The sequence below is a fragment of the Scyliorhinus canicula genome, chromosome 21 (assembly GCF_902713615.1).
Source record: "Scyliorhinus canicula chromosome 21, sScyCan1.1, whole genome shotgun sequence".
In the NCBI taxonomy this organism is placed as follows: domain Eukaryota; kingdom Metazoa; phylum Chordata; class Chondrichthyes; order Carcharhiniformes; family Scyliorhinidae; genus Scyliorhinus; species Scyliorhinus canicula.
Window position 1 is genome coordinate 54,250,173 of NC_052166.1, and position 27,101 is coordinate 54,277,273.

General features: G+C 51.8%; 1 protein-coding gene across 4 annotated transcripts in view; it reads right to left on the reverse strand.

The window, feature by feature from the left end:
• Positions 1 to 20,839: 20,839 nt before the first annotated feature.
• Positions 20,840 to 27,101, reverse strand: part of LOC119955847 (TNF receptor-associated factor 2-like) — a 54,369-nt gene continuing 48,107 nt past the window's right edge. For all 4 annotated transcript variants that reach the window (XM_038782464.1, XM_038782465.1, XM_038782462.1 and 1 more), the window contains 2 exons: positions 22,814 to 22,962; positions 20,840 to 21,180 (listed from right to left, as the gene is read on the reverse strand). In XM_038782464.1, coding sequence (XP_038638392.1) covers positions 20,959 to 21,180; positions 22,814 to 22,962 — 371 coding nt within the window. In that variant the 3' untranslated portion in view covers positions 20,840 to 20,958. The remainder of the gene's footprint in view (positions 21,181 to 22,813; positions 22,963 to 27,101) is intronic.

Sequence of the window (27,101 nt, forward strand, 5' to 3'; positions counted from 1 at the left end):
ACCCTGGCGTAGTGAAGCAACAGTGCTAACCACTATGCTATCGTGCCACCTATGGTATCCTGCATCAAAGGTTGCAGACAGGGCAAATGGGAAGGACTGTGCTTAAATTTTCTGTTTCTGAAGGACCCATCAGACATTGACTTTCATTTAATCAATCTGTGTTCCATTTGAATCCTTACACATATATAATGCAAATGAATGAGAGGCAATGGATGAGTGCCTCAACAGACTGCTAAACAATGATGCCATATACCACCTGAAACACACAAGAAGACATTTGTTTCCCATCAGTTGGTCTTCAGCATGCTAGGCAACACTGTTTCGCTGATGACTATTACTTTTCATCCTTGTTCACATACAAAGAAATCTCTCATATTTTGCTGAATTGTCATTCAAAATTCTTCCTAGTTTTCTATTTTCCACTAATCTGTAGTTCAGAGCAATTTGCTATTCACTGCTTAATGTTTTCCCAATTATTACCACACCAGAAGTTATTTTTTTCTCTTTTATTTTCTATATTGCTCTTAAAATTAGTTATAAGAGCACTTTCTGCCCCTTCACCTGGTCTTCCTGAGCTAGCGCCACCTGTTGCCAAAAGGGACAAATAACCTTGTTTCCTACTTCTACTAATGTTCCCGATGTTGTGGATATGCCACAGACCCGAGATGAGTGCAAACTGGGGTCAAGCAAGATAATGCCATTGCACCAAACACTCTCTTCCATCTTCAACACCGCAACATTCCATCCTATCTCTAAGAAGTCTCCCACCAGAGTGGAGCTATTCTACAGGACGAGTGGGAAACCACACAACCTACAACACCCCCATTCCAGAACCAAGATCACCCCAACCACAGTCATCAAACTGCAGTATGCCGATGAGTATGCACACACTCCGAGCACGAGCTCCAAACTACCATCAATGTATTCATGGAGACCTATGAAAGAATGGGCCATTAAGCTAAACATCCTGAAGACAAATGTCCTCTACCAGCCTGCTTCCGCTGTGCAACACTGCCTCCAAGTATCAAGATCCACAGAGAACTATTGGACAACAAGATCATTTCTCATACCTTGGGAGCCTCGTCCCAGTGAGCACAGACAATGATCTGAAACTCAATATCGCCTCCGATGTGCCAATGCAGCCTTTGCCCAGAGGAAAAGAGCACTTGTTGACAAAGACCTCAAAAATCACACCAATCTCATTGTCTACAGGGCTGCACTGTTACCTAACCCCCTGTACGTGCCAGAGACATGGCCAATATATAATAGACATCTTAAATCCTTGGAGAAATATAACAAGCGATGCCTCTGCATAATTCTGAAAATTTAGTGGCAGGATAGGTGGTTCAATATTAGCTTCCTCTTTCAGGCCAACATCCCCAGTATTGAGGCACTGATTATGGTTAAATCGGCTACATTGGATGAGCCGCATCATCCATATGCCTGACACAAGACTCCCAAAACAGGCTGTCTACTTGAGCTTCATCACGGCAAGTGGTTACCAGGCGGGTAGAGGAAACATTTCAGCACGTCCTCAAAGCCTCCCTGAAAAAATGCCGCACCCCCAACGATTTATGGAAATATCTTGCTCGAGACTGCCCGAGCTAGAGAAGAAACATCTGTAAAGATGTCAACCATTTTGAATGTCTCCGACAGGCCAAGTCCACACTTGGAGTATAAAAGGAGTGCACCAAAATCTGAGCATCCCACATACCTGCCTCATCAAACACCAGCCTCAGCCAGGCAGAGTGTGAAAATCCAGCTTTGGATTTTTTAGTCACCATAGGACTCACAACCCCAGAGCGGAAGAAAGTCATCCACTGTCTTGAGGGACTGCCTAAGAAGAAGAAGTAGGATGATGATTATGTCACCAGGGAAAACCGCTCTTATTTTGCTGTTTGAGGAAGAGACTTGAGCTCCATTCACCCCGACCCTGAACATAGCGGAAAATTATTGTTTTAGTTATTTACTCTGCCGCTTTGTAAGCATGAAATTTTAATAGAAATATAACAGACATTTTACCACATTGGTAAAATCTTTTCTGAGTGATCCCATTAACTTAGCACAGAGACGGTGTGTACTTGTGAGCCTCGTGTCAAACAATATAACCTAATGCACATTTTTTTCATGATTACATTACATAACATTAATTTTTTTTGAGGACAAATCTTCCTTTGCATGTGAGGACAGGGAAATCAGTGAACCCAGACTATCTCAGTCATGAGATGTATATAATACGTTTATTCTACCAGTAAGAGCTTGCAGTATAAGATGAATTGGGGAAAGACAAATGAGGAGGATTAGTCTCCAGAATCTCCCCTGTAGCCAGATTCCGGATAGAATCGGACCTCCGTTTCCAGCCCCAAAATGTGGTTCCCCTGCTGGGAGATTCTAATTTTAATCAAGTGGTCAATTTGATTCAGTGGCTTGAAAATGTCAGTGAAACTAACCTTTAAAACCACAATTATAAGGAGGGGTTGTTGAAAGAGGAAACAGGAAGTAAGGGAGGGCTAATCACTTCATGGGACTTTCCTAAAGTACAAAAACATGATTACTCTGTTATTAAGGGTTTGACGGTTCTAAAATCCCCTATATGTAAAAAGTGTATGTCACTGATACAACACAAATGAAATAGTTTCCACTATGGCGTACCAAAAACGCATGATTTTATTTAATGTGAAATACAACATACCACACCCAAATATATCTGAAACATCAGTTTATAGTTTTCAATCGGTTGGTGTTTCCTGTCTGTTAAATTCTTTGTGAACAATCTGCGGATTACATCATTAATAGATTTACATGTGATGCCAGTTAAAGTGATCTCATTACGAGGAAGCTTCCAATAATTTCCCCTGGTTTGACACCCACTTTCTGGGATTGGCCGGCTGCTAATTACTGGCAGCAATAGTTTTTAGTTTTATCAAGACTTTCAAGAAACTGTTGTGGGTAGTGGGAAATAATTCCAATTCAGCCCAGTTATAAGATGTAACCAATGAATAGAACAATTATCATATAGAAATACATCAACTTGATTTTATTAGAGGGGTTTATGGAAAAAGGATATAAGATATATAAATAGGGAGTATGAGAAAAGATTAGCAGATAACATTAAAAGGAACCCCAAAATATTTTATAAACATATGAAAGTAAAAGAATATTTAAAGGAATGGGGTGCCAGATTAGAGACAAAGCCTGGAAATAGTTGTATAGTAGTCACAGCTCCAGAGTCCCAGGTTCGATTCCCGGCTTGGGTCACTATCTGTGCGGAGTTTGCACGTTCTCCCCGTGTGTGCGTGGGTTTCCTCCGGGTGCTCTGGTTTCCTCCCACAGTCCAAAGTCCTAAATTGCCCTTAGTGTCCAAAATTGCCCTTAGTGTTGGGTGGGGTTGCTGGGTTATGGGGATAGGGTGGAGGTGTGGGCTTGGGTAGGGTGCTCTTTCCTAGAGCTGGCGCAGACTCGATGGGCCGAATGGCCTCCTTCTGTACTGTAAGTTCTATGAACTCCTGCTGTTCGTGGGGGGTTCTGTTAACGCGAGATCTTGCGAAGGGTGAAATTTCGAACATAGTTTATAATGGAACAAAGTTCCTAACATGCCACATAGAACGTGTGGAATAAAAATTAAAGTTTAGCTTTATTATAATTACCTTTTGTTATTATCAACAACATTAACAAATTAACAAATAACCATCTAAAGTGCCTTCAGCACAAGCTCTGATCACATGTATGGGTCACTGTCTGTGCGGAGTCTGCACGTCCTCCCCGTGTGTGCGTGGGTTTCCTCCGGGTGCTCCGGTTTCCTCCCACAGTCCAAAGATGTGCGGGTTAGGTAGATTGGCCATGCTAAATTGCCCGTAGTGTCCTATAAAGTAAGGTTAAGGGGGGGGGGGGTTGTTGGGTTACGGGTATAGGGTGGATACGTGGGTTTGAGTAGGGTGATCATTGCTCGGCACAACATCGAGGGCCGAAGGGCCTGTTCTGTGCTGTACTGTTCTATGTTCTATGTTCTATGTTCCAAAGATGTGCGGGTTAGGTGGATTGGCCATGCTAAATTGCCCGTAGTGTCCTAAAAAGTAAGGTTAAGGGGGGGGTTGTTGGGTTACGGGTATAGGGTGGATACGTGGGTTTGAGTAGGGTGATCATGGCTCGGCAGAACATCGAGGGCCGAAGGGCCTGTTCTGTGCTGTACTGTTCTATGTTCTATGTATGGCAGGGCTAAAAGGTGGATTCATGGAGCAATCCTCGTTTATCTGCCTGCTTCCGGTTGGATATATCCAAACAAACTTGTATTTCCCTTGGCTTTTTTTGCCCATGTAAGAGCACTGGCACTGAGTGACATTTATGGTTTCTTTGAGCCAGGTTTTCCCAAACTCTTCAAGCCATGGGTTCAGCGAAAGGGGAGAACAAAGGTCTGGGGAATCAACAACTCATTTCAGACAGGTCTTCTGGATTCAGATTTAGATTTAGATTTATTGTCACCTGTACCGAGGTACAGTGAAAAGTATTGTTCTGCGTACAGGTTGTTCCATACATGAAAAACATAGGATATAAGGTAAATATACAATGTAAATACATAGACGTCGGTTAAGCATACGGAGTGTAGTGCTACAACAGTAGAGAAGGTGCGTGGGGAGATCAGTTCAGTCCATAAGAGGGTCATTCAGGAATCTGGTAACAACAAGGAAGAAGCTGTTTTTGAATCTGTTAGTGTTTGTTCGCAGATTTTTGAATCTTCTCCCGATGAAAGAGAGAATGAGTGGGAGGAATCTTTGATTATGCTGCCCGCTTTCCCAAGACAGCGGAGGGTGTAGACAGAGTCAGTGGAGGGGAGGCGTAAGACTGGGCTGTGTGGCTGAAGGAAGAGTGGATCCTCACTTCTGTGGCACAGGTCAACCTCATTTTTGGTCACTGCTCGCTTCTCAGCCCCCCCCCCCCCCCCCCCCCCCCTGTGATCTCCAGGGCTTGTAATAATAATAATCACTTATTGTCACAAGTAGGCTTCAAGGAAGTTACTGTGAAAAGCCCCTCGTCGCCACATTCTGGCACCTGTTCGGGGAGGCCGGTATGGGAATTGAAGCAGCGCTGCTGGCCTTGTTCTGCATTACAAGTCAGCTATTTAGCCCACTGGGCTCTTTCCTCATAAGGGGTGAGGACTCGAAACCTAGGGGATCGAGGCACGGGTGCCTTATATCTCTCGTCTTGTTTGCATTGGTGATGGACCCCTTGGCCATCGCTTTGAGGGCTTCGGGTAAATGGAGAGAGATAATGAGGGGAGTGGTGGAGCATAGCGTGTCCCTGTATGTTGATGAACTTTTACTTTATGTGACAAACCTGATCCCCACCGTGGGTGATATAATGGAACTACTGAGGTGCTTTGGCTCCTTTTCAGGATACAAGCTAAACCTGGAGAAGAGTGAGTGTTTCCCTGGGGAGGGGAAACAATCTAGAGGTGCTAACATTTTGAAAGGCTGGTTCCAGATTTAGATATCTAGGGGTCCAGGTGGCTTGGGATCAGCCCGACTTTGTAAACTAAATTATACTAGTTTGGTAGGTAGAGTGAAGACCGATCTGCAAAGGTGGGATAACCTTTCCCGTGTCCTTGACAGGCAGGGTGCAGTCATTCAAGGTGAACATTTTTGTTTCTGTTCCAGTGCTTGACGGTTTTCCTTCCTAAATCTTTTTTTGGGAGGGTCAAGAAGTTGATTACATCTTTTATATGGGCGAGCAAGATCGCGAAGATTAGTAGGGCAGTCCTTCAAAGGGACATACAGTCAGAGGGGCCTGGCGTTGCTGAACCTGATATTTTATTACAGGGCAGCAAATGCAGAGAGGGTGTTGGGTTGGTGTGGTGATCCCGGGGCCATGTGGGTGCAGATAGAATCAAAGTCATCTCGGGGGTCTGGCACACGGGCATTAGTGACAGCCTCGCTCCCATTCTCAACGACATGGTATTTGTCAAATCCAGTGGTTGTTTCTACTTTGAAGATATGGGGCAGGATTCTCCGACTCACCGCCGGGTCGGAGAATCGCCGGGGGTCAGCGTGAATCCCGCCCCCTCCGTCCTCCAAATTCTCCGGCCCCCCAAAAATCAGCCCGGCGTGAATCGAGCTGCCCGCCTCGGAGAATGGAGGGGACCGGCGCGACTCAATGGGCACTGGGGCTGCCCGAATTCTCCGGCCCGCGATGGGCCGACGTCTCGCCCATTTTCTGCCCGTCCCGCTGGCATAAATTGGAGTAGGTCCTTCCCGGCGGGACCTGGCGGCACGGGCAGCCTCCGGGGTTCTTGGGGGGCGCGGGGGGATCTGGTCCAGGAGGCGCCCCCATGATGGCCTGGCCCGCGATCGGGCCCACTGATCCGCGGGGCGGGCCTGTGCCATGGGGGCACTCTATTGTTCTGCACCGGCAGCTGTAGCAGTCCGCCATTGCCGGTGCGAAACAAAGCCCTCTGCGTATGCGCGGGGATGACTCCAACGCGCGCTAGTGCTCCCGCGCATGCGCCAACTCGCGCCGGCCGGCGGAGGCCCTTCGGCGCCGGTTGGCGTGGCGCCAAGCCCCTTTCCTGCCGGCCCGGCGGGCGCAAACCACTCCGGGGCGGGCCTAGCCCCTGAAGGTGCAGAGGATTCCGCACCTTTGGGGCGGCCCGACACCGGAGAGGTTCATGCCACTCCATCCCACCGGAATTGCCCACCCCACCGATTACGGCAGAATCCCTCCCATGGAGACAATTTGGCCAACATTTTAAATTGGAACCAAGCTGGGTTCCATTTGTGCTAACCATTAATCAAGTCTGCGAGATTAGATGCCCCATTCAGGTGGTAGGAAGGGAAGGGGCTGGAGAGAGTCGGTGATTTATTCCTGGAGGGGCAATTTGTCAGCCTAGAGGAAATGTTTGGGCTCTTGGATTCAGATTTATTTAGTTATCTTCAGTTTGCCAAAGTGCCCCATGGCGCCGATAACCTCTCTGATGGAGAGGGTTCCGCCACTCTCGCAGGGTTGGAGGAAGGGAGCACTTCCAGTATCTATGGATAGATTTTGTCGTAAGACTTGGTTTCAGTGGAGGGGGTTGAGCTAGATGGGAAGGGGAGTTGGGGCCCATATTGGATGACAGGGTGAACTCCACGTCCTCATGCACGAGGCTTGGTTTGATTCAGCTTAAAGTAGTTTTTAGGCTAAACCTGACCAAGTCCAGAATGAGTCGCTTATTTGCAGGGGAGGAAGACAGGTGTGAGGGCTGCTCAAGTGGTCTGGCTAACCACACACACACATGTTCTGTTCCTGTCCAAACATGTGGGTTTCTGGGTCTCCTTTGGCACCATGTTGGCGATTCTGAGGATTGAGCTTGAGGCCTGTCCTTTTACTGGCCCTATTTGGGGTGTCAGACTCGCCGGAGCTGCAGACCGGCGTGGGGCCGATGTTCTGCCCTTCACCTCGCTAATTTCCCGGAGGTGAGTACTGTTGGGATGGAGTTTGGCGTCCCCACCCAGTGTCTCGGTGTAGCTGAGAGACCTGGGACGAAATTCTCACCTACCCGTTGGGGCGGGGGTCCCGGCGTAGCGGGGTGGCGCCAACCACTCCGGCTTCGGGCCTCCCCAAAGGTGCGGAATTCTCCGCACCTTTAGGGGCTAGGCCCTCGCGGGAGTGGCTCCCGCTCCGCCGACTGGCGCCAACGGCCTTTGGTGCCATGCCGATCGGCGTCGGGGCTGGCCGAGAGGCCTTCGCCGGTCGGCGTGAGTCCGCGCATGCGCCGGAGCGTCAGCGGCCGCTGACGTCACCACTGGCGCATGCGTGGTGGAGGGGGTCTCTTTCACCTCCGCCATGGTGGAGGCCGTGGCGGCGGCGGAAGAAAAAGAGTGCCCCCACGGCACAAGCCCACCTGCCAATCGGTGGCCCCCGATCGCGGGCCAGGCGACCGTATGGGCACCCCCGGGGTCTGATCGCCCCGTGCCCCCCCCCCAGGACCCCGGGGCCCGCTCGGGCCGCCTGCTCCTGCCGGCACAAACCATGTCAGCGGGAGAGTTCTGACAGCGGCGGGACTTCGGCCCATCATGGGCCGGAGAATCGCCACGGGGGGGTCCGCCAACCGGCAGGGCGCGATTCCCGCCCCCACCGATTCCCGGGTGGTGGAGAATTCCGGCCACGGCAGGGGCGGGATTTATGAAGGCCCCGGACGATTCCACGACCCTGCGGGGGGGTCGGAGAATTACGCCCCTGATGGAGTTCCTATACCTCGAGACAGTAAAGTACACCGTGAGGGGTTCTAGTGGAGATGGCAGCCGTTTATTGTTTACTTCAAGGAATTGGTCACCGTTGATTATTAAGGGGGGGAAGATGGGATGGGAGGGGTTAGGTTATGCGAGGGGTTCTGGTATGTTACAATTTAAAATATATATATAAATGTGTTTATTCTTTTTTTTGTTATTTTGTATTGTGTAAAATAAAAAAATTGAATAAAAATAAGAATTTAAGTAACATTATATTGTCATAAGAAAGACTCAGAATCCGTACCGTGCAGAAGGCCATAAAGCCCATCGAGTCTGCACAACCCTCCGGAAGGGCACCCTATCTTGGCCCACACCCTGACCCTATCCCCATAACTCTGTAACACACCCTAACGTTTGGATACGAAGGGGCAATTTAGCATGGCCAATCCACCTGACCTGCACATCTTTGGACTGTGGGGGGAAACCGGAGTACCCGGAGGAAACCCAAGCAGACACTATGCTTGTAAATATTGTTCATAAGATCGATCTCATAAACAGCAATGACATGAAGAACTAATCTATTTTCTAGTGATGCTGCTTAAGGGAACAATGTTGAACAGGAAAGCTCCCTGCTTTTGTTGAAGTAGTGTTGTGGGTCTTTTAATATCCTCTTAAACGTGTCCTGTGTTTTAAAATCTCATTTGAAGGACTGAATATCTGACACTGCAACACCTTATCAGCACACTGCTTGTGGAGGGCTCCTCCTGGACCATAACGATTTGTTTTTCAGGGTGCACAGGATACTGATAATACAATATTATGAATATCTTTTTCTTAAAATGCATCCCTTTTTTTTTAACAAACAGTTTTATTCAGGTAGTTTTTAGGCATTCAGTTACAGACATCAACAAAAAGAGAGCAAAAAAGGCAAAAATGTGCAAACATCCACGTACATTCAATACTTCAATCGTACCATACTGCAAAAGCCCGCTCTTCTCCCATCAGCACTACCCGCCAATTTATCCCTCCTACTCTACTCTACTCTAACCCCCCCCCCCCCCCCCTGCTGACGCTCACTCTCCCGCAAAGAAGTCAATGAATGGTTGCCACCTTCGGGCGAACCCCTGTACAGATCCCCTCAAGGCGAATTTAATATTTTCCATACCCAGGAAACTCGACATGTCCGAAAGCCACAACTCCGTCTTCGGGGACTTTTGAGTCCCTCCATGCCAATAATATTAGTCGCCGGTCTATCAGGGAAGCAAAGGCCAAAACATCGGTCTCTTTCTCACCCTGGACTCCCGGGTCCTCCGAAACCCCAAAAATTGCCACCCCTGGACCCATTGCCACCCTTGTTTTTAGCACCCGGGACATGATCCCCGCAAATCCCTCCCAGTACCCCCTAAGCATCGGACATGTCCAAAACATGTGTACGTGGTTCGCTGGTCCTCCTGCGCACCTAGCGCATTTGTCCTCTACACCAAAGAATTTGCTCATCCGAGCCACCGTCATGTGGGCCCGATGAACGACGTTAAATTGAATCAGGCTGAGCCTGGCACATGTTGCGGTCGAATTTACCCTACTCAGGGCTTCTGCCCACAGCCCGTCCTCCATTACCCCGCCTAGCTCCTCCTCCCATTTGAGTTTCAGTTCCTCCGTCTGGGACCCTTCCCCCTTCATGAGCACCTTATAAATATCAGAGACTCTACCCTCCCCTCCTTCCCCCCTAGAGACTATTCTGTCTTGGATCCCCCATTGGCGGGAGGCTTGGGAAGGATGGGACCTGTTTACGGACAAAGTCCCGCAACTGTAGGTACCTAAAATCGTTTCCCCTTACCAGACCAAATTTCTCCTCCAAGCTCCTCAAACTCGCAAAGCTCCCTTCCAGGAACATATCGCCCACCCTCCCCACCCCTGCCCGCCGCCATGCTCGAAACCCCCCATCCATACTCCCGGGGGCAAACCGATGGTTGTCGCAGATTGGCGCCCAGACAGACGCCCCCACCTCCCCTACCTGCTGTGGCGCTAACAATTACAGTCAAAGACGAGAGTCAAGTTCAATCGAGGCTTTATTGCTGTGAGATGCTATTCCTCCGGCTGCAACTGAAGACTAGAATCTGAGTGACTCACACGCATATTTGTACACAAGCTCCCTGTGGGCGGAGCTAGCCGGCAGGGGCTTACCGGAGGAACCTGTATTACAGGTACAGCCAGACATCCCCCTACTTCAAGTATGCATATCTACAGTGGCTATCACCACATTCACCCCCTGTAAAATGAGTCCAGTGGGGGTGACGTATAACTATGATACAAAGGATGAAATATTTACAAAGGATCCAAACAAAGAAAACCAAGAGTCCATCTGGTCAGCAGGTTACAGGTTGAGCCGAACCGGCGGTCGAATGTTCCGCTGTGATCGGCGTAGCTGTGGTGGCAACGTCGGTGCAGGTGCTGGCGGTGTCGGTGCTGGCTGCTGGCGGGATGACTCCGAGAGCGAGCCAAAATCTTCCGTGTCCTCCAGTGTGGGCAGGGGGACGAGGGATGGACCTGGTGAGGACGAATAGGGGGCGCCGGGGAAAAGGAGGGTGGTGCGGGGGGAAAAAGGGGCGTGGGCATGGGATCGGCACCTGAGGGAGCCAGGTCCCGGAGCGAGACTGTGTCGTGGCGGCCGTCGGGGAACTCCACGTAGGCATACTGAGGGTTGGCGTGGAGAAGACGTACTTTATCCACCAGGGGTTCCGCCTTGTGGTGCCGGACATGCCTACGGAAAAGGACTGGGCCCGGAGTCGTGAGCCACGTCGGGAGCGACACCCCCGATGTAGACTTCCTAGGGAAGGCAAAAACACATTCATGGGGTGTACTGTTAGTTGCGGTGCACAGTAGTGACCGAATGGAATGGAGCACGTCAGGGAGGACCTACTGCCAGTGAGCGGCTGGGAGGTTCCTGGACCGTAGGGCCAGCTGGACGGCCTTCCATACCGTCCCGTTCTCCCTCTCTACCTGCCCGTTTCCCTGGGGATTGTAGCTGGTCGTCCTGCTGGAGGCAATACCCCTGCTGAGCAGGAAATGACGCAGCTCATCACTCATGAACGAGGAATCCCCTGTCACTGTGGATGTAGTCGGGGAAACCGAACAGGGCGAAAATGGAATCCAGGGCCTTGATGACGGTGGCAGACATCATATCCGGGCATGGGATGGCGAAGGGGAACCTAGAAAACTCATCGACCACACTAAGGATATAGGTGTTGCGGTCGGTGGAGGGGAGGGGCCCTTTGAAGACCACGCTGAGGCATTCAAAGGGGCGGGACGCTTTCACCAGGCGCGCGCGATCTGGCCAGTAGAAGTGCAGATTGCATTCGGCACAGACCTGGCAGTCTCTGGTGACTGTCCGTACTTCCTCGACGGAGTAGGGCAGATTGCGGGCTTTGATTAGATGGTACAAGTGACCCCCGGATGGCAAAGGCTCTCGTGTAAGGCACGGAGCTGGTTCACTTGTGCGCTGGCACATGTACCTCGGGAGAGGGCGTCTGGAGGCTCATTGAGCTTGCCGGGGCGATACAAGATCTCGTAGTTAAAGGTGGAGAGCTTGATTCTCCACCGCAAGATTTTGTCATTCTTGATCTTGCCCCGCTGCATGTTGTTGAACATGAAGGCTACCGACCGTTGGTCAGTGAGGAGATTGAATCTCCTGCCGGCCAGGTAATGCCTCCAGTGACGCACCGCTTCAACGATTGCCTGGGCCTCCTTTTCAACAGAGGAATGTCGAATTTCGGAGGCGTGGAGGGTGCGTGAAAAGAATGCCACGGGTCTGCCTGCCTGATTCAGCGTGGCGGCAAGTGCGACATCTGAAGCGTCGCTTTCTACTTGGAAAGGCAGTGTCTCTTCTACTGCGTGCATCCCGGCCTTGGCTATGTCAGATCGAATGTGGGCGAATGCCTGTTGTGCCTCGGCCGAGAGGGGAAAATGTGTGGACTGGATAAGTGGGCGGGCCTTGTCCGCGTATTGTGGGACCCACTGGGCGTAATAAGAAAAGAACCCAAGGCAGCGTTTGAGGGCCTTGGGGCAGTGGGGGAGGGGGAGCACCATGAGGGGGCGCATGCGGTCGGGGTCGGGCCCCAGTAGTCCGTTTTGGACTATGTATCCGAGGATGGCTAAGCGGTCTGTGCGGAACACGCACTTCTCCTTGTTGTACTTGAGATTAAGGAGAGATGCGGTGTGGAGGAATTTAGAAAGGTTGACGTCATGGTCCTGCTGGTCATGGCCGCAGATGGTGACATTGTCGAGGTACGGGAAGGTGGCCTGCAGTCCGTACCGGTCAACCATTCGGTCCATTTCTCGTTGAAATACCGAGACTCCATTCGTGACCCCGAAGGGAACCCTAAGAAATTGGTACAGATGACCGTCTGCCTCGAAGGCAGTGTAGGGACGGTCCGATTTACGGATGGGGAGCTGGTGGTAGGCAGATTTCAGGTCAATAGTAGAGAAGACCCGGTACTGTGCAATCTGATTGACCATATCAGAAATGCGGGGGAGGGGGTACGCGTCGAGCTGCGTGTACCGGTTGATGGTCTGGCTGTAGTCCACGACCATCCTGTGCTTCTCCCCGGTCTTAACCACTACCACCTGGGCTCTCCAAGGGCTGTTGCTGGCCTCGATGATACCCTCCCGAAGCAGCCGCTGGACTTCGGACCTGATGAAGGCCTTGTCCTGGGCGCTGTACCGTCTGCTCCTGTTGGTGACGGGCTTGCAATCTGCGGTCAGATTGGCAAAGAGTGAGGGAGGCTCAACCTTGAGGGTCGTGAGGCCGCAAATGGTGAGGGGAGGTAGGGGTCCGCCGAATTTGAGGGTGAGGCTCTCGAGATTGCACTGGAAATCCAGGCCTAGTAAGAGTGACGCGCAGAGGTTGGGGAGAATGTACAGACAGAAACGGTCGAATTCCACGCCCTGTACAGTAAATTTAACCAGGCAGAAACCCCGGATCGGGACGGAGTGGGAACCGGAGGCGAAAGAGATCTGCCGGTTGGCGGGATGGACCGCAAGGGAATAGCGCTTTACCGTGTCCGGGTGGACAAAGCTCTCGGTGCTCCCGGAGTCGATGAGGCAGGAGGTCACGTGGCCGTTGACCAGCACCGATGTGGAAGAGGGTGCCAGGTTGCGAGGACGCGACTGGTTTAGCGTAACGGAGGCGAGTAGCGGGCGATCAGCAGTCGAGTCAGATGAGTCCGACGAGGAGCGGTAGCGACCCGTGTCCCGTGGCCCCGTCCCGGGGAGGACAAAATGGTGGCGTCTGGAGTACCTGTGTGGGAGAAAATGGCGGCGGACAAAATGGCGGCGCCCATGGAGCGCACGTTGTGGGGTTGAGACAAAATGGCGGCACCCATGCAACGCACATGGCGGTGGGGGTGAAGATGGCGGCGCACGTGGCTGGGGCGGCGAAAGATGGCGGTGCCCACTGATCGCACGTGGGGTTGGGGGAACCGGACAGCAGGGCCCATTGTGCGATCGGCTGAGGCGAGGGGAACGGGGGCGCGATAGTGGCAACCGTCCGGGACTGACACACCGCTGCAAAGTGGCCTTTCTTGCCACAATCTTTGCAGGTCGCGGTGCGGGCCGGGCAGCGTTGGCGGGCGTGCTTCTGCTGACCGCATAAATAACAGTGGGGACCTCCAGGGAGTGCGGTGTGGTGAGCAGCGCAGGCGTAGTGCGCGGGGGCGGCTGCTTGGGGGTGCCGTTTGCGGGGTCACGAGGGGTAGGACGGGCCAAGCGGCACGCAGAGTAAGGTCGCGCACTACGGGAGGCGGCCGTCATGGAAAGCGCCAGAGTCCTTGCGGCCGCGAGGTCAGGGGCGGCCCCTTTCAGCAGTCGTTGCCGGATGGGGTCCGATGCAATGCCTGTGACAAAGGCATCGCGCATAAGTAAGTCAGAGTGTTCCGTGACTGTGAGGGCCCGGCAATCGCAGTCTCGTACCAGAGGTATAAGGGCCCTCCAGAAGTCCTCGATCGACTCACCCGGCTGCTGGATGCGAGTAGAGAGTTGATGCCTCGCAAACAGGGTGTTCGCCGACGGTGCATAGTTCTCCTTGAGCAGTTCCATAGCTCTGGTGTAGTCAGTCGCATCTCGAATTAGCGGAAAGACACTGGAGCTAAGTCTCGAGTACAGGAGTTGCTTTTTCTGAGCCTCCGTCGGGGGAGGGTCCGTTGAAGAGATGTAGGCCTCAAAGACTGCGAGCCAATGAACAAAGTCTTTCCTGGCGTGAGGCGACTGCAGATCCAGCTGCAGACGGTCAGGCTTGATTCTGATGTCCATGGTGAACGGAAAATCACACCAATAAATTGTGGCGCTAACAATTACACTCAAAGACGAGAGTCAAGTTCAATCGAGGCTTTATTGCTGTGTGATGCTATTCCTCCGGCTGCAACTGAGGACTAGAGTCTGAGTGACTCACACGCATATTTATACACAAGCTCCCTGTGGGTGGAGCTAGCCGGCAGGGGCTTACCGGAGGAACCTGTATTACAGGTGCAGCCATACCGCAAGTACGCATATCTACAGTGGTTATCACCACACCTGCCTCCTCCACTGGCCCCATATCCGCAGGGTCGCCACCACTACCGGGCTGGGGGAGTACCTGGCCGGCGGCAGCGGTAGAGGAGCCGTGACCAGGGCTGCCAAGCTGGTGCCCCTGCACGAAGCCGCCTCCACCCGCTCCCAGATAGACCCCGTACCCACCATCCACTTCCTTATCATAGCGATGTTAGCCACCCAGTAATAATTAATCAGACTCGGCAATGCCAGCCCTCCCTCGCTGCGGTTCCTCTCAAGCATCGCCTTCTTCATCTGCGGGGATTTTCCCGCCCAGACAAAGCTCATGATCATCTTGTTAACCCTTTTGAAGAAGGACTGTGGGATAAAGATCGGGAGGCACTGAAAAATGAACAGGAATCTAGTGAGGATTGTTATCTTTACAGTCTGCACCCTCCCTGCCAGCGATAGCGGGAGTGCATCCCATCTCCGAAACTCTCCCTTCATTCGCTCCACCACCCTGGCCAAATTTAACTTGTGGGGCCTGCCCCAGTCTCGCGCCACCTGGACCCCCAAGTACCGGAAATTTCCCTCAACTAGCCTAAATGGTAGCCCTCTCAATCTGTTCCCCTGGCCCCTTGCCTGCACCACAAATATTTCACTCTTGGTCATATTTAATTTGTATCCTGAGAACTGGCCGAACTCCCTCAATGTTTCCAGAATACTTTCCATCCCGGCCAATGGGTCCGACACATACAGGAGCAGGTCGTCCGCATAGAGAGAGACCCTATGTTCCACCCCGCCCCTAACCATCCCCTTCCATCCCTTTGCGGCTCTCAGCGCAATTGCCAGCGGCTCTATGGCCAGCGCAAACAGCAGCGGGGAGAGCGGACAGCCCTGTCTGGTCCCGCGGTATAGTCTAAAATACTCTGACACTTCTCTGTTTATCCTGATGCTGGCCTTTGGGGCCTGATACAATAGCTTGATCCAATTCACCAGTCCCTCCCCGAACCCAAACCGTCTGAGCACCTCCCATAGATAGCCCCATTCCACCCGGTCGAAGGTCTTCTCGGCATCCATCGCCACCACTACCTCCACCTCCTTGCCTGTCGGGGGCATCGTTATCACATTGAGTAATCTTCTCAAGTTGGCCGACAGCTGCCTGCCTTTCACGAACCTAGTTTGGTCATCCCCAATCACCTCTGGTACGCAGTCCTCAATTCTAACTGCCAAGACCTTTGCCAGGAGCTTGGCATCTACATTGATCAGGGAGATTGGCCTGTATGACCCGCACATTTCTGGGTCCTTACCCCGCTTCAATATCAGTGATATGGTGGCTTACGACATCGTCGGCGGCAGGGTCCCTCTGTCCCTTGCCTCATTAAAAACAATCGCTAAGACCAGACCCACTAACTCAGAGAACTTCTTATAAAACTCTACTGGGTATCCATCCGGCCCCGGGGCTTTCCCCGACTGCATGGCCTTTAGGCCCCCCAATACCTCCTCTACTCTAATCGGGGCCCCCAGCTCATCCACTCGCCCCCCACCTACTGTTGGGAAGGTTAACCCGTCCAGAAACCTTTTCATCTCCTCCGGTTCTTCCGGGGGCTCCGAAGTGTACAGCTTGCTATAGAAGTTCCGGAATACCTTATTCAATCCTGCCAGGTCCTCCACTTTGCGCCCCTCCCCATCCATCACTCTACTTATTTCCCTGGCCGCCTAAATGCATCCTTTTTAAAGAAATATGTCTTTGCTAATGTCTTCTCACTTCATTTTCTGTGAATATATCCTGATCATTAAGTTTTGTATTAACCTACAGTGACAAAGGAACAGGTCGGCACAGTTATATGTTTTGTATGTCACATTTTACCTGTGTAGTGCTAAGTATTAATTGTGTTACGTAGCATCAACACATGGACTGCTCCCTTAGCTGAGTTACAGAAACGTAATGGGGGGGGGAAATCAGTGCTAAGCGGGTGCTTGGCATGGGGGTTTGGGACTGGGGGGGATGGGGCGCTGCTTTGCTGACTGACGGGGAGCCAACTGTTGGGGACGGATGGAGAGTAGGGTTGGGGGGCCTCCGGCGGGAGGGCTGGAGCGAGGGGGGGGGGTGCGGGCACATGGCTGGCCGAAAAAGGGAGATGGGTAGTCGGCAGGGAGAGGGGGTGGGGGGGGGGGGGTCAACCCCCCTGTCCAGTCTGATCATGTGGAATATGAGGGGTCTGAACAGGCCGGTCAAAAGGGTACGCGTGTTCTTGCATTTAAACGGATTAAATGCGGACCTGGTTCAGGAGACGCACTTAAAACTCGCTGACCAAGCGAGGTTAAGGAGGGGATGGGTGGGCCAGGTGTTCCATTCGGGGCTAGATTAGGGGCGGAATTCTCCGCACCGTCGGCGTGAAAAACGGCGACCCACGATTCTCCGAGCGGCGTCTCGCATTTTGGGGGGGGGGGGGGGTGGGAGAATCGCGGGGGGTGCCAGAGCGGCCCTCCTGTGATTCTCCCACCCGGCATGGGAGCGGAGAATCGCGCCCCAGAGGTGTGGCAATTCTGGTTAGTAAACGGGTGGCATTCGAAGCAGGGAGTATTGTGGCGGACAAGGGCGGTACATAACGGTGAGTGACAAGCTGCAGGGGGCCTGGGTGGTGTTAGTGAACGTCTATGCCCCAAACTGGGATGACGTGGAATTCATGAGGTGCATGTTGGGTAAAATCCCGGACTTGGAGTCAGGTAACTTGATCATTGGGGGGGGGGGGGGGGTGGGGATTTTAACACGGTCCTGGATCCGGCTCTGGACCAGTCTAAGTCCAGGTTGGGAAAGAGACCAGGGGCGGCCAGGGCCCCCAGGGAGTTCATGGATCAGATGGGGGGTCGTGGACCCATGGAGATTCGCGAGGCCAAGGGCGAAGGAGTTGTCCTTTTTCTCTCACGTCCACAAAGTCTACTCGCGGATTGACTTTTTCTGTTGAGCAGGGTGTTAATCCCGAAGGTGGAGGGGGTCAAGTATTCGGCCATTGCGGTCTCAGACCATGCCCCGCACTGGGTGTACTTGCGACTGGGGGCGGAGCGAGGGCAGCGCCCTCTCTAGAGTCTGGATGTGGGACTGCTAGCGGATGAGGAGGTGTGTGGGCGGATAAGGAGGAGCATCCAGAACTATGTGACAACAAATGACACGGGAGGTAACAGCAACAACGGTCTGGGAGGCTATGAAGGCAGTTATTAGAGGGGAGTTAATTTCTATTAGGTCCCACAGAGAGAAGAGGGAGAGGGCGGAGAGGGAGAGGCTGGTGGGAGAGATACTTAGAGTAGACAGGAAGTACGGGTAGACCCCCGAGGAAGGGCTGCTAAAGGAGCGCCGGAGATTGCAGGCGGAGTTCGATTTGCTGACCACTGGGAAGGCGGAGGCACAGCTGAGGGAGGTGAAAGAGGCAGTCTACGAGTCTGGGGAGAAAGCAAGTAGGATGCTGGCGCACCAACTTCGCAGGAGAGAGGCGGCCAGGGAGTGAGGGGGAGTGAGGGATAAGGAAGGTAATACGGTCTTGGGCCCAGAGAAGATCAATGAAGTCTTCAAGGAATTTTATTGTAAACTGTACGAGTCAGAACCCCCGAGGGGAGGGGAAGGGAAGAAGCAATTTATGGAGTTATGCAGTCGGGCAAGGCCACGGGTCCGGGCGGATTCCCTGTGGAATTCTATAAGAAATTCTCGGAGCTGCTGAGCCCACTCCTGCTAAGACCCTTTAACGAGGCAAAGAAGAGAGGACCCCTCCCCCCGATGATGTCGCAGGCATTGATCTCGCTCATTTTGAAGAGGGAGAAGGATCCGCTTCACAGTGGGTCCTATAAGCCGATATCGCTCCTGAACGTGGATGCCAAACTACAAGCAAAACTTTTGGCTACCAGAATAGAGGACTGCGTCCCGGGAGTGATTGAGGAGGACAGACGGGTTTCATCAAGGGCAGGCAATTGAACACAAACGTGAGGAGGCCCCTGAATATCATTAAGATGCCCTCAGAAGGAGGAGATGCAGAAGTAGTGGTTGCAATGGATGCAGTGAAAACCTTTGACAGCGTGGAATGGGAGTACCTTTGGGAAGTGTTAGGTAGGTTTGGATTTGGTGAGGGATTCATAGGGTGGGTCAAGTTACTGTATCAGGCCCGGTAGCAAGTGTATCCACGAACCGGCTGAGGTCGGAGTATTTTAGACTGCATCGAGGGACAAGGCAGGGGTGCCTCCTATCCCCGTTACTATTTGCCTTGGCAATCGGGCCGTTGGCCATAGCGCTGAGGACTTCAAGGGAGTGGAGGGGGCTGATCCGGGGAAGGGGGGGGGGGGGTGGAGAGGAGCACTGGGTTTCCCTCTACGCAGAACACCTGCTATTGTATATTTCGGACCCGATAGAGGGGATGGGGAGGTCAGGCGGATCCTTAGGGACTTTGGGAGCTTCTCGGGATACAAGTTGAACATGTGGAAAAGTGAGCTATTTGTAATCCACGCTAAGGGTCAGGAGGAGAGACTGAGGGAGCTCCTGCTCAAGATGGTGGAGAGAAGTTTCCGTTACCTAGGTATACAGGTGGTTAGGAACTGGGATGCCCTACACAGGCTCAATCTATCGTGGCTTATAGAGCAGATGGAAGGAGACTTTAAAAGGTGGGACATGCTCCCGTTTTCCCTGGCGGGAAAGGGTGCAGACTGTGAAGATGACGATTCTCCCCAGATTCCTGTTCGTTTTTCAGTGCCTTCCCATCTTCGTCCACAAATCCTTCTTCAAGCGGGTGAACAGGATTATTATGGGATTTGTGTGGGCAAACAAGACCCCGCGAGTTAAAAGGCTGTTTTTGGAGCGTAGTCGGAGGGGGGGTGGGGGGGTTGGCACTGCCGAACTTCTGCAGCTACAATTGGGCGGCTAATGTGGCCATGATTAGGAAATGGGTAATGGAGGAGGGGTCGGCATGGGGGCGGCTAGAGGCGGCGTCATGCAAAGGCACCAGCTTAGGGGCACTAGTAACGGCACCGCTGCCGTTCTCACCGGCACGATACACCACAAGCCCAGTGGTGACGGCAGCGCTGAGGGTCTGGGGACAGTGGAGAAGGCAAAGGAAGGAGGAGGGGGCCTCAGTTTGAACCCCGATACGGAACAACCATAGATTTGCTCCGGGCAGGATAGACAGGGGGTTTCAAGGCTGGCACAGGGCAGCATTAGAAGAATGGGAGACCTGTTTATAGATGGGACTTTCCCTAGCTTGAAGGTGCTAGAGGAGAAGTTCAGCCTTCCCCCGGGAAATGCTTCCCGATACCTCCAAGTCTGTGACTTTCTGAAAAAAAACAGGTCGGGACATTTCCATTGCCACCCCTTCAAAGAACACAGGACAGGGTGGTGTCTGGCATCTGGGTAGGAGAGAGGAAGGTGTCGGACATCTACCAAGGGCTGCAGGAGGTGGAGGAATCCTCAGTGGAGGAACTGAAGGGCAAGTGGGAGGAGTTGGTGAGGGCCTGTGGGCTGATGCCTGGGCAGGGTGAATTCTTCCTCATCATGTGCCAGGCTCAGCTTAATTCAGTTTAAGGTGGTACACCAGGCTCACATGACGACGGCGAGAATGGGCAAGTTATTTGGGGTGGAGGACAGGTGTGCGAGGTGTTCAGGGAGCCCGACGAACCATGTCCATATGTTCTGGGCATGCCCGGCACTTAAAGAAATCTGGCAGGGCTTTGCGAGGGCTATGTCCAAGATCTTGGACACGCGGGTGAAGCCGAGTCCAACAATAGCAATCTTTGGGGTGTCAGAGGATCTGGGAATGCAGGAAGCGAAAGAGACCGAGGTGATGGCCTTTGCCTCCCTGGTAGCCCGGAGATGGATCTTGTTACTGTGGAGAGACTCGAAATCCCCGAGTGTGGAGACCTGGATTATTGACATGGCTGGGTTCCTCAGCATGGAGAGAATAACGTTTGCCTTGAGAGGGTCCTTGCTGGGGTTCTCCCAGCAGTGGCAACCTTTCCTTGACTTTCTAGGGGAGTGGTAAGTGTCAGCAGCAGCAGCAATGGGGGGGGGGGGGGGGGCGTCAGGTGGGGGAACTGTCTAATGTATATTTTCTTTTTGTATAATGACAACAGCCACCTAGTTTTGTTAAATATTTTAACGTTTATTTTTCTGTTATTATGTAAAAATTCTGTTTGAAAAGCTTTAATAAAAACATTTAAAAAAAACACATGGACTGCTCCCCAATGTAGATCTTTCTGATCAATTTATAGGGACAACCTCTGCACCAACAAACATTTCATCACCCATCACAAACTCAGAAAAGCGCTGGTTGAATTCAGATGAAGTTGCAAACATGGGGAATCCACGTGGTGCATTCATACTTTGTACAGGTCTCTGCAAAGCTGGGTCCTGTTCGTCTGGAACGTAGATCTTCAGAATGGACTGCTGTCGATCATTTAGGTTTAGTAAAGCAAGTTTCACCTGACAAAAAAAAGACACAATCTGAATTAAAACTCTTGTTGGACTGCATTGAAGTTAATCTTATATAGTAAATACATGCCAGAAAATGCAAAGTCACAAATACTCTGCCACTGTTTGGCATCTCAGGTAAATATAGATGTTTCACTTGGCTGTGAAATTAACTATTGCAACATGGTCTTCTACTGCAAAAGATAATTTACTCAAGTGGTCATATTGGATTATGATGTCGAAGGCACTCTGTTCTTCCCCCAATAACCACTATCATCATCCCTTACTCAAAAATCTAATCCATCCTTTCTGTCATGCATCACCAATATTATTTGCCACCACTTCAGCCCTTATAGCTTGGTGTGACTCTGGAACTTACTTTCAAAACCTCTCCATCCCTATCCATCTTTAAAAAAACCTCAAAACCAATCTCTTCAAATCAGGTTTTCATTGCCCATCTTAATTCCTTCCTTTTTCACTTGGCATCTGTTTTCTTACTATTAAATACAAAATAAATGTACATGTTGTTGTTTCCTCTTTCATGAGGGTAACTGTAATGGAGTCCAGTGCAGTCAGCTGTACATTCTGTCGGACAGTGTTTCTAAATGTGGGGCTTGGGGCTTGATATTGTACAAGGAGTTGCCATGACTCCGAATGGCAGGAGGCACCACGGTCTCATTCAGCACCTATTGCCACATGATACTGCATTAATGCATGTTATATCTGCAGTGTGCATTCAACTGGGGCTGGTTTAGCACACGGCTAAATTGCTGGCTTTGAAAGCAGACCAGGGCAGGTCAGCAACACGGTTCAATTCCCATACCAGGTGCTGGAATGTGGCGACTAGGGGCTTTTCACAGTAACTTCATTTGAAGCCTACTTGTGACAATAAGTAATGTGGGCAGCACGGTAGCATTGTGGATAGCACAATCGCTTCACAGCTCCAGGGTCCCAGGTTCGATTCCGGCTTGGGTCACTGTCTGTGAGGAGTCTGCACGTCCTCCCTGTGTGTGCGTGGGTTTCCTCCGGGTGCTCCGGTTTCCTCCCACAGTCCAAAGATGTGCAAGTTAGGTGGATTGGACATGATAAATTGCCCTTAGTGTCGAAAATTGCCCTTAGTGTTGGGTGGGGTTACTGGGTTATGGGGATAGGGTGGAGGTGTTAACCTTGGGTAGCGTGCTCTTTCCAGGAGCTGGTGCAGACTCGATGGGCCTAATGGCCTCCTTCTGCACTGTAAATTCTATGATCTTCTATGATCTAACTCTACAGGAGAAAATGCCGCAGTTTCCTGTCTCACAGGATGAAAAGAACCCCTTTGCAGACATAAGCAAAGAACCTAACGGCAGTTTCAGGCAGGAACACTGGATACTTATTTCTCTGCCTTTGGCATTATGGTGGACAGTGTGCCATGGAACTGTCCATGGGACAGTAATGGCACCGTCTACGATATTGAATGCTTAGATACCTGTTTTGCATCCAAAAAGTGGATGGGGTACCTTACATTTGTAAGCCATAACATTTTCGCAAATAATGCCGTTCGAATACTTTAAAAATGGACAGTGAAATTCCTCCTGAAAATAAGTCTAGCAAAGGTAAGAACAAGAAAAAAGAAAAAAGCTTGGTGTGGTTCCATACGTTTCCTTACGTTTTGTTTAAAAGGCCACTGAGTCAAAGCATCGAACTGCCCCTTGAGCAAAATGTAATAAAGTGAAATGTGTGTTCCTTGAGCTTCTTCATAGCCATCCAGATATATGCGAAGGCATATTCTATACCCATATTTGCAAAAGTAAAATTCTGCAAAAGCAATGAAAAATATAGATCAATAGGCACATAGGAAATAGGAGCTGGAGTAGGCCATTCAGCCCTTCAAACATGTTCTGTTATTCAATGAGATCATGACTAATGAGTTATCTCAACTCCACCTTTTCACAATAACCCAAGATGGCACCTTTGGACTTCCTGGTTCCATCCGTTCTGACTATCTTTTATTTCTTATATATTTATAAAATTCCTTGTACTTACCCTTTATGTTAACCAGTCTTCTTTCATACTGCCTCTTACTTTTCCAAACCTTCTATTTCAGATTTCTTGATATTTGCTCCTTAATGGCATTGGTGCATTTAAGGGAAGGCTAAATAGTACTGACAGAGAATGAAATCAAAGCATTTTCTTATAGGATTAGTATTAGATCTGAGGTAAGCAGCCACGCATCAGCAACAGGCTAGAGCATGAAAAGGTTTATTATGACTTACAGTCAGATCACCACTACTCCCCGGAGAGTTTCAGGTCAGGGTATTTATACTAGAGGGAAGGGGAAGCCCCGCCTCTTTACCAGTAAGTTAATTTCACCGGAGGGCGCGGGAAACCTGATGGTTCCTATCCTGTGACCTCCACTGGGGTTATCATAAACCCCCTCCCCAAGTCCAGAGACGTGTCCATGTGTATCGAAACCTGCCCTGGCCTGCCCAGCGCTGGACGTAGGCGGAGGCTATGGGAGGAATTGCACGGTCCTCCTTGAAGAGCCCCAGAAGGAGCTGTGATCCGTCAGGACGGTGACGTGGTGCCCGTGGACGTACTGCTGCAATTGTCTTTACACCGAATACCACAGCCAGTCCTTCTTTCTCCACTTGTGCCTGTGCATACCGTTTCTCTGCATTGGCCAGTGTTCGAAACCATCTTCCATTACATAGGCTAGCACAGACTCAACGCCATAAGGGGATGGGTCGCAGGTCAGTAAGAGTGACCTAGAGGGGCCATAATTAGTGAGTAGTCTTGAAGAGGAAAGCTGCTGTTTCATAGAACATAGAACAGTACAGCACAGAACAGGCCCTTCGGCCCTCGATGTTGTGCCGAGCCATGATCACCCTACTCAAACCCACGTATCCACCCTATACCCGTAACCCAACAACCCCCCCCTTAACCTTTCACTCTGGCAAATGCTGCTTGTTGCTCAGCGCCCCAAGCCCAGAGTTGTCCTTTCTTCAGTAGTATATGGAGGGGAGCCAATGCTGTGGCTAATCTCCGGAGAAACTTTCCATAATTGACCAGCCCCAGTAAAGCCCAAAGTTCTGTTCCCCCCCCCCCCCCCCCGGCACGGGGCTCGGTGGATGGGGTTCAGACTGTGGCAGTCTATGCAGTACCTTAAGTACACCACCTCGGCTGCATTGAAGTTGCATTTCTCTTGGCGGAGGAAGACGCCAGCACCTCAAAGCATTGTAGCACTTCTTCAGGTGCCCCTGATCAGATGAACCGGTTATCCAAGTAGACCGCCAGGCGTGGCATCCTCTGCAACATGTTCTCCATGATCCTTTGAAATATTGTGCACACCAAGGAGACCCCGAATGGTAGCCGGGTATACTCATAGAGTCTCCGGTGCATGTTGATGGTGATGAATTTTCTTGCCAGGACCAGCTGGAGATACGCATGGCTCAAATCTAGCTTTGTGACTGTCAGTCCACTGCTGAGCTTACTATACAGATCCTCAATCCTGGGGATTGGATAACGGTCTAAGCATGATACCAGGTTTACTGTCATTTTATAATCCCTGCAGAGACGCACTGATCTGTCAGACTTCATTGCCAGTAAGCCCGACACTGCCCTGTCGGAAAATTGTACTGGTCTTAAGATTCCCCAGGTTCTCCATGAGGTCCATCTATCTTTGGATGCAAGGCGTAAGGAAGGGGACGGGAATGGAAATAGTGTGGCTGGGCTATTGGGTCCACGCTTATTCAGGCTTCGGCCTCCCTGATGGTCCCCAAACCTTCCTGGAATACGGTCGGAAATCTGGTCAATATGCATTTGGGGTCATGTGGGTGCATTGGGAAATCCTTCCCTAAGCGGAGGTGCTGGAGCCAGTCATGACCCACCAGGCTCGGGCCGCTCCCATGTTCAACGACCAGTTGTAAATGTTGTGACTGGCGGCTGTATTCACTGGGTTCGGTGGTCATGTCTGCAATTGCGGGAGGCTCCCCTGTGTAGGTCGCTATCCTTGCTTTGGTAGTCTGGAGAGTCAGCGGATAGATTCTGGATCATATGTGGTTGAAGGTGTGTCGACTAATGACAGACACAGAAGGCCCCATATCGAGTTCCATGTGGGTCGGGATGGCCATTCACCTGGAGCAAGATTTGGATGGGTGCAATTCTTGGTGCCGCCACACAATGTAGTTGTTGGTACTGGTCATCATCGTTCTTCATGTAATGGGTCCAGTCAGAGGTGGGGTGGTCAAACCCAGCGGTGCAGTGGATGGGTAGCCTTCTGTGCCCCAGATCCCTGTGCCCGCTGCTACTGTTGCAGGCCAGTATTTATACTCCCATCTCACCCCTTACCTGTCGGTGCCTCAATTCTGGGGAAACGGTTCTTAGGACCTAGCGGGCTGTGTGTGAGCCTGTTTTGGCGGACTAAACTGAGCACTGCTGTCCCCTGGAGTTCTTGTACTCCCTGTTCGCCGCTTTCCTGAGATACCGCAATTTCCACAGCTCTTTGGTGGTTTTCTTTGCCTGGCCGCATCGCAGATCCCGGAAAACATACAACAACAGAACATCAAACCTTGGGCGGGATTCTCCCATCGGGCGGCTAAGCGCCGATGCCAGCGTAAAAACTGGAATTTTACTCCGGTGTCAGCGCCCGTTCCGATTCCCGAATCTCTGGCCCACAGTGGGGTAGCCAGGCGCTGGAGCGTCCCACAATGCTCCAGCTGCCGATCTCTGCGTGAACCCGGCGCCGCGGAGTCCGCGCATGCGCAGTTGGCCCGGCACCAACTGCCACATGCGCAGTGGCCTTCCCCACGCTGGCCCCAACGCCAAATGGCGCGGGGCTACTGGAGCCGGCACAGAGGAAAGGAAGCCCCCCGACAGAGAGGCCGGACCACCGATTGCGGGCCAAGCCACTACGGAGGTGCCCCCCCACCCCCTCTCCCGGGGTCGGACCACCACCACCCCCCCCCCCCCCCCCCCCCCCCCCCCACCCCAACAGGCCACGCCCGGACTCTTCAACGGCGAGGTCCTGCCGGCTCAGAGGATGTTAGAACGGCACCGGTGGGACTCGCCGTTTTGTTGACCGCCGCTCGGCCCATACGGGTTGGAGAATCGGTGCGACGGCCTGTGCCGGAGAGTCGGCGCATACCTCGACCGGCACTGCACTGACCTCGCCGGCCCCAGTGGCGCCGATTCTCCGTTCTGTGGAGAATCACGTCCCGGCATCGGGGCGGCGTGGGGCGATTCATGCGGCCCGCCGGCGATTTTCCGACCGGCGGGGGGGTTCGGAGAATTCCACCCCATGTTTCCCCAAATTCATAAATGCTAATTTAAATGATCATAGCAGCCAAATGTCCCGGCCAATATTACGTAATGTTTTCGGGCGGCACAGTGGTTAGCACTGCTGCCTCACAGCACAAGGGACCTGGGTTCAACCCCGGCCTTGGGTGACTGTCTGTGTGGAGTTTGCACTTTCTCCCAGTCTGTGGGTTTCCTCCGGGTGTTCCGGTTTCATCCCACAGTCCAAAGATCTGTAGGTTAAGTAGACTGGCTGTGATAAATTACCCCTTCGTGTCTAAAGGTTGCGTGAGGTTGCGGTGATTGGGTGGAGGCTTGGGTGAAGTGGGTGAAAATGAAAATTTTCATTTTCATTTTCATTTTCATTCATTTTCAGTGCTCTTTCCGGGGGCTGCTGCGCACCCGATGGGCCAAATGGCCTCCTGGTACTGTAGATTCTATGCTTCTATGATTGCCCGTGCTAAATTGCCCGTTAGTTTCAAAAAAAAGTTAGATGGGTTATGGGTTGTGGGGATAGGGTGGGGGAATGGGCCGAGATAGGTGCTCTTTCAGAGGGTTGGTGCAGACTCGATGGGCCGAATGGCCTCCTTCTACACTGTAGGAATTCTATGGTTCAAAGTAAAACAGATTTTCACAGAAAGCAGAAATGGACCTACTGCATA